The 7,796-nt window shown below is 36.5% G+C and overlaps 1 protein-coding gene across 1 annotated transcript; it reads left to right on the top strand.

Moving 5' to 3' along the window:
- Positions 1-552: 552 nt before the first annotated feature.
- LOC147542993 (uncharacterized) lies at positions 553-6,446 on the top strand. Its single transcript, XM_086636008.1, has 8 exons — positions 553-1,029; positions 1,739-1,922; positions 2,605-2,687; positions 3,115-3,220; positions 3,351-3,568; positions 4,286-4,328; positions 4,765-5,000; positions 5,854-6,446. Exons 1-8 carry the CDS (start codon positions 791-793, stop codon positions 6,284-6,286), a joined length of 1,542 nt encoding a protein of 513 aa, XP_086492134.1. The 5' UTR covers positions 553-790; the 3' UTR covers positions 6,287-6,446.
- The last annotated feature ends 1,350 nt before the right edge of the window (positions 6,447-7,796 follow it).

Here is a 7,796-nt window from a genome sequence, read left to right as displayed (position 1 = left end):
GGCATTCAGTTTAGTTTTCCGACTGCAGGTTATCAATTCAATCCATCTTTCTTGTTAATTACTACACTAATGTAATGGTCCTTCGTCACGAAAATTAGATTACGGATGCAACCGTACCCAACATAAAATAGTTTATTGTCACTTGAACTATTGAAACATGGTTATAAACTGAGAGAAGTTCTAGGGCTATGAGCACCACAACTGGGTCAGGCCCACTCTAGTCAAAAAATATACAAATATACATATCTCAAGTTAATCGGATTATGTTATCATTTTATCATGAAAGTTCTTTAGAGGCAAGATTTAAATCAAGCAAATAGATGTTAAAAAAAAAAATGTTATCATTTTAAAGTGATTTGACTTATTAAATGGCTATCGGAATATAGTCCAAATTTGAATTTGGGAACCCCAGCTTATGAGCGTTGGAGATGCTCTCAGTGGTGTCAATCGAACCAAGCCGAATCTAGCCCATGTTCATACGGGCCATGATTAGGATTAGGCCCAGGCCCAGGCCCAGAATGAGCTAACTAAGCCAAACCTGTAAGTCATCACAAAGGAATCGCCGTCTGAGTTGTGTCCGTGATCTGAACTGGGTTTAATAATCATAACAGTCAAACATATAATAGTTGTTTCAAGATTCGAACTGTTATTTCCGTACTCTCTGATAATCTTGTGAACTTGGAATCAAATCAGTTCAGACCATTATTCAACTTTCTCTCTCTCTCTCTACAATTCAATTCACACATTCTTCAACTTTCTCTCTCTCTCTCTCCATATTGAAGAGGTGATTATGTCGGAATCACCGACTCATCTCACTTCTTCTTCTCCGACCGAGACGACAACAACGCCGACGACGAATACAATGGAGATGAATGAAAGATCTACGACGACTGTTCAGGATCTGGAAGTTGATGCCCTAGCTTATTGTGCAAATTATTTGAATTTGCAAGAACTTTCAAATATGGCTATGACTTGCAAATTATTTAGAACTGCTGCTTATTCTGATTGTATCTGGAGAAAATGGTATAGGTAATGTTTTCACTTTTGATAATTCACATTTTTAAAGTTTAATCTAAGCTATTCGATTCTTTAAACTCATTATATCACGATTAGCGGGAAAAATTGTCGCTCTGTGAATTCGCGGGAAATAAAAATCTGATCTTTTTCCAATGGGGAAGTCCGCGATGGAATGTGAAAGAGGGAGATCGATATCATGTCTGGAATTATATGTTTAAATTGGTTTGGAGTAGTAGGAAATTAGGGTTTTTGTTTTCTTGATCAGTTTTTTCTTTTTGCCATTGTGAGTATGTAGATGGTCTTGATGATTCTAATGGCAGAGGAGTTTAAAAAAATTATCTTGTTGTTTGGAAATTTAGGGTTTAGGGTATTGATTTGTCTATCCATCACCTCTATCTGGAATACAGTTGATCTAGAGTTTAGGGTTTAGATTTGTCTATCCATCCCCTCTACCTGAAAGCTGAAGCACAGTTGATCTAAATAAAGACAATTGCTTTGTGATGAATGTTTCTTAGAAAAAGCTAAACAAACTCATGAAAACACCCAAAGTGCCCCAATTTGCTGATTACGAGCCGTGAGTTATTGATCTTTGAATGATGTGCTACCTCATTGCAGCATACATAATGGAGTCAAAATCGATAAAGTGCATTGTGTTCAATTTAGCAGTTCCTCAGTTTCTTGGATTTTTCTCATTTCTTCTTTCTTATTTTGAACCCACCAGGGAACATTGGCCACCGAAAATCTCTTCTAGCTGTGAAATTTCAGGAGCCAGGGAATCATATTTGTCTAGACGCACTGCAGTGCGACAATTTAAGTTTGACGATCCCTCCTTGTGTCAGTACTCTACCTACCGAAGTCTTTACAACCATATGTTAGTGGACGATGATCGTATTATTCTTGCCGAGGTATAGCAATGATTTTGCTTCTATTCTGCATTGATTTAATGGAAAATGTTCGGGACTTCCTTGTGTGTATCGCCTAATATTTTTACACTTAAATTTAGAAGATGAAGGAGGTAACTTTATTCAATGTCGAAAATTCTAAAGGGATAAGCCTCATAAGCATTATTTCATGCAAGACAATCCGTGGGTGAAGTGAAAAGGAAGGATGTGTTTAGCTTTTCTGGAAACCAAAGAAAAGACGTGTTTAGCGTTTATTTCATATCGCTGATGTTTTGAAATTTATGTTGGTTGCCCCTTTCTAGACCAGTATATGCATATAAATATTAGACTGCTTGTCTGTGGTATTCTTCTTTTTTTTGCTGTTTCGCTTTCGGGTGTTCCTATTTTAAGGTCCGTTAGGGTAGCTGATAACCCACCATTGGAAATCAATAAAGTGAAGAACTAAAAAAGGAAAAACACAATTAGCTTATTGTCGGTTCCCAGACTGTGGGCTGTCTGCAGCATGAACCCATGCTGTCCTCTGGTTTCAAACTAAAAAACACTTCCCTTTTACTTTGTATCAAATTTTTTAGAATCCCTTGTTACTCCTGGAATTTTGATGCTACCCCTAGTTTTCTACCAAAATGATAGTCGCCTTTATTCAACTCTAACTTAATTTTTGTGTTCTCTCAATCTTGACTCCCAGGGTTCAAGGATCCAAATTATGAAGAGAGATTTTATCAATTTTAAGATGCTACTCGATCACGATGCTCGGATTACTTGTATGAGGTATGGAGCATCATAAGCTCTTCAATATTTGCATGTTACATATGTTATTTACTGGTTTCCATATGATATTCGGAAATGAATGGTGAATATGTTATCGAAATTTGTCAAAGTATGCAAGTAGGAGATCTTTATACTACTCAGTGGGCCCATATCCTAAAAAGTGTTTATGTTAGATGTGGAACATTGCCATATCTTATAATAGAGGTTAGCTTATTTGCACTGCTTCTACTATATCTGTATCCATCAAATCCAAAGGGACGATCTTAAACTCTTAATGAACTCGAAGTAGCCTATTGCTAAGATCTAGTCCTTGATTTTCTTGTTACTGATGACCTGATAAATCACATGCATCTTTTTCATTCTTGTATGGAGTTACTAGTTCAAACTATTCAGTTAAATCTGATGTTGAATTGCTTAAAATTTGCAGATTGTTTCCACTCAATGAAACATCTTTATATCGAAGAAATGGAAGAAGCAATGATAAGATATTGATAACTTCAAGCAGTGACCATTCTATTCGACTCTGGTGGGAGGTATGAAGCCATTTCTATTAGTTCGTTAAAAATTAATTTTCTCATTATTTGAAGTAGTAGTATTAGTTGAAATATGTCATTCATGGCTTGTGTTATGTCTAGGAATTGATCATTATCTATGTAACTGTAGGATCGTTCTCAGCGCTGTTTCAGAGGCCACAATGGCCCAGTTACCACCATTGCAGACAAATTGTTGGGTGATGGTGATGAAAAATTACTTGCAAGTGGAGGGGAAGATAGTACTGTGCGTCTTTGGTCAATCACTTCAAGCGGAAAACGTGGACAACATGCTTTAAAGAAAACATTTTATGGACACGAGAAGCCAATATCGTTCTTATCAGTTTCTGGGTATGTCATTCTCTTTCTTTTAGTTTATTAAATGCTTTTCGGATGAAAATTTGGGACCATAGAACTCCTTCAAGAGAAATTCTTACAATAGAAATGTGATGGTATCATATATTCATATTCAATTATGAATAATTTTGTCAAGCAAATTGGATGTTTATGATGACGATCAGTAGGGTAAAATGTTAGCTAAAGAACTAAGGAATTACAAATACTTTTTGAATGGACTAAAGAATGACAAGTGGCCAGCGGCAGCCTGACCACCAATACACATCTGGCTTGTCTTGTTTAGCTATGTTCTTATCTTTGTTATATTTTTCTTCAGATAGTATTTTTATTTTTTAACGAAGAACAATAGTAAGGCTTGATAAGATTCTGGACAAGTAAATTTCGGCCTATTCGACGTATCAAATAGTATGCTGCACTTTCTCAAAGAGGGTTCTAAACAAGTATGTGGTAGGTTGGAACTGATGAGTTCATGAATGCATGATTTGTTGTTAACACTCAAATATGATCTTTTTATAGTCATGCTCTTTTCATCAAGCTCTACTAAAATATGCAGGTCTCTGCATTATCAGACGCATTCATATGATTATTTGACTGTAAATATTGAAAGCTAATACAACATTCATGCGTCACGTTTACAGATATTAGCAAATATAAGAAGCTATTGGCATCGTTTCTATATAATGACCTGGCTTTTTTTAATTTTCCTTCCAGACATAATACTTCTCTCTTAGTGAGCATCTCCAAAGACTCTAAGGTAAGCAGTAAGCACTGTAACATAACTGTGGTAAACGACTGATTGGTGTAATGTTGTTTTCGATGAAAGTGTATTGGGCCCTCAAAATTTTGCTTTCAAGTTGGGCTACAGACTGCTACCTTGCCCTTATTTTCTTTATTATATGCCTTTTTTCCCTTGTCATGACGGAACCTAGGAAATAGTAATCGGAAATAAATGGGGCGTGATACTTGGCCCCATCCAAGATGTGCGACCACGAAGATGATCTGAGCTGAAGAGGATCTTAGGCTGATTTATTTATCCTCATTATACATCAGCTCCTTCTAAAATTTGTCCCCCACACTAAAACTTGGTTCCGGATTATGTTTAAATTGAAAGTTTTTTGAAATTGTTATAGATTATGTATTGAGATTGATTATTGATGCATCATGCATCTTACTTCAACCTTCTTAAATAGGTGCGAGTATGGGACACTATTGGAACTCGTTGTGTAGGAATGACTTCCATGGTTGGTACACCAGTCGATATGAAATGTCATGAATCATTATGCTATATTGCTGCTGGCTCCTTTGTTACTGCGATTGACTTGAGAACGATGCGCAAAGCTTTCACTGCAGCATTTCAACCACCAAAACTCCATTCCTTCTCGATGCTTCCTTCCAAGTCCTTAATCTGCACTGGTGGACCTGAGAAGTAAGAACACTTCCCTTGACAAATCTCTTATTAATTATTATTGATTTATTATTATATGTTGATGGAATTAGCTCGTAACATTCTTTCAGCAGTTTGAAACCATAAGCACCTAAAATCTAGAAATCTACAGTCTAATACATACATCTATATAAATAGAAAGTATACTATCCAGGTTTTAGTACAAAAGCAAGGTAGTATTTGTCTTTTTGATCGCTTGATGACTCTGAGTCTCTGATCCTGGTTCGCTACAGTCTAACTAACTTACCCGAATCTGAGTTGAATGAGTCTTACATGTTTTGGTCAATGGCACAATGGTCATTTCAGGTTATTTTTACAATGCGCTTTGAATTCGAACCTATTTTGTGCCTAACTACAATGGGCATTAAATCAGCCCGAGTCACCGATACAAACGAGTTAGATACACGAGTCAAATCAAAGGCTAAGGTGGTGTTAGCTTTTCCTCATTGTCTTAATCTAGTTTGTCGAACTTATCCAGATCGGAATCATATGAATCAAATGGATCCAAAATGAACCCAAATTAGCCATTAAGAAGACTCATAGATCACATTCTAAGTCTGACTGGCGCCTATTCAAACGTCGAGTCAGATAACAGATATGAATAGAGAAAAAAACAAACACAGCTAACATCCTAAAGTCTGACTCAAAATAATTCAGATCTTGAGTCAGATTTCACTTCTGAATTAGAAAAAAAAAAACGCCACCTTAGTAGTGCATATTCATCATCAGTTAGGCCGTATCTTAGTGTGGAGTCAGCTACAGAGGCATTTCCCATTCAATCATTGAATGTGGACTACAAATAATCAGGTGACTTTTTTGTGTTTTGTTGTTGCAGAGCGATGTTATGGGACGTTAGGAACAGTTCTCAAGATAACCCAAAACCAGTTCATGTGTTGGAAGGACACGAGGGCCGAGTATCACATGTATACATGGATGCATACAAAATAGTCACTGGAAGCCCAAGTGATCCTTTTGTCAAAGTCTGGGAAACAAATACAGGTAACCTAACAAATTCTTTGATGTGTGGTTTTCCAGATGACCCGAAATCTAGAATAGGTTGTTCTAGTATGGCCGTAAGCGACTGCCTTATGGTTACTGCAAGTTGCGGCGATGAACCAGGACTTGTCTGCGCAAGGGATTACATAAATGCGACTTCACCTATTTCGACTTGTGATGACTCTTTTACTTCGAAATTTTGGGGGACTCGAGCCGTTTCTGATACCGATATTGATACTCATACTGATGTTGACAACCGACAGGAAGAGTAAATGTATGCCGAACTGCTAGTATCTTTTGTTACTTGTCCCACCTCCTGGCACATCTTTTAGGACATTGTTTGAAATGTTTAGCTATATACAGTTAAGAGTGGTTCCTAGATTACTGTCTATCTCACAATACTTTAACTAATTTATATCTACATTTCGACTACACTCAGACTACATAATGGTATAACTACATTAAGAATATCATCTCAAGTCTTCCTTTTTTTCTTTTTGTTGCAAAATCTCAAGTCTTTGTTGAGGATTGTTTTTTTTAAGTATAATTAGAAAATGACCATTAACCATGTGGTCTAGGAACACTGATAATATATGAAAACTTTCAACTTTGTCAACCCATTATTTTCCCCATGTAAACCTCAAAGGCCTCACCTTTATATTTTTCCAAAGGATGTCTCTATAACCGTCCCCCCTTTTTGCTCTTGGCTCTGCTAGTGTCATTGGCTCCGGCCAATCCAGTTTGACTGAAAATGGGGGTCGGAATCTGCCCGGGTACCGGTCGGGCTTATATGATTCACGGGCCAAGCTTTGAAATTCTAGGTCCACTCGAATTCTCTGGCTTAATCGCGCGGGTTGTTGTAAAAAACCTAGAGTCCAAAATTCGTCCAAGTCCGTCAAATATTTTGGGTTTCTCGAGTATCAAGCTGTCATTCACCAATGAATAAAATTTCGAAATGTTTCAGTTGAAATAACAGAATATTTTCATGTCTGTTAAGATTTTCATCGAAACTGAAATTTATCTAAGTTTCTCTTAACTTTATCAAGGAAATAAAGTACTATTTTAGTCGCAATGTTTCCATGTTTACCAAAACTGAAATATCATTGTTTGGTTTACACTATTCAAGAAAATGGCACTTCGGGCACCACTGTATATGTGTGTATATATATATACATATTTAAAGTGATCAATATATCAAAATACATTTAATATCTAAGAATGTATTAATCTATTTTATACATCATTTTATCGAATTATTATATTCTATCACTTTGGTCACCACCATCATAAAACCATCCCATCCACAGTCCACCAACACTGGTATATGTAGTAAAGTATAAATACATACATAAATACGAATATACGTGTGTACACAAGTATTATCACATAAGTGGAGGAAATTATTAAGAGGATTATGTCAGATAAATTTTAACGGGTTAAGCGGGATGCATAGTAACACTTCGAAATCTGAGCTCGACCCATTTATTTCACCGGGTCGATTGAGCCGCCCATCTTCAGGTTTTGGGTGCTAGTGGGCTCTAATCGAACTGGACAATTCGAGAAAGTATGCGTATTATTAGGCTGTCCAGTTTGAAGCCTGACGTTCCGAGACCACTTGAATCTTTCATATTTGAGAGAAACTATTACTACTTACAAATAAACGGAACCATCAATCTGGTATTCATCTTTCAACTTTGTTATATCATCTTTCAACTTTGTTATATCATCTTTTTAAAAGAATTAAAGGTCCACTACCATCGGGTCCCGGATCAACTGATATGT

Source organism: Eschscholzia californica, unplaced genomic scaffold (genome assembly GCF_041429995.1).
Source record: "Eschscholzia californica isolate CP2 unplaced genomic scaffold, dmEscCali1.0.p SCAF_4, whole genome shotgun sequence".
Classification (NCBI taxonomy): domain Eukaryota; kingdom Viridiplantae; phylum Streptophyta; class Magnoliopsida; order Ranunculales; family Papaveraceae; genus Eschscholzia; species Eschscholzia californica.
This window is presented reverse-complemented; position numbering and strand designations above follow the sequence as displayed.

Coding starts and splice junctions, on each gene's coding strand:
- LOC147542993 (XM_086636008.1), top strand. CDS start 791: ATGTCGGAATCACCGACTCATCTCACTTCTTCTTCTCCGACCGAGACG. Junction 1,030..1,738: donor ATCTGGAGAAAATGGTATAG/GTAATGTTTTCA, acceptor TGAACCCACCAG/GGAACATTGGCCACCGAAAA. Junction 3,569..4,285: donor TCGTTCTTATCAGTTTCTGG/GTATGTCATTCT, acceptor TTTTCCTTCCAG/ACATAATACTTCTCTCTTAG.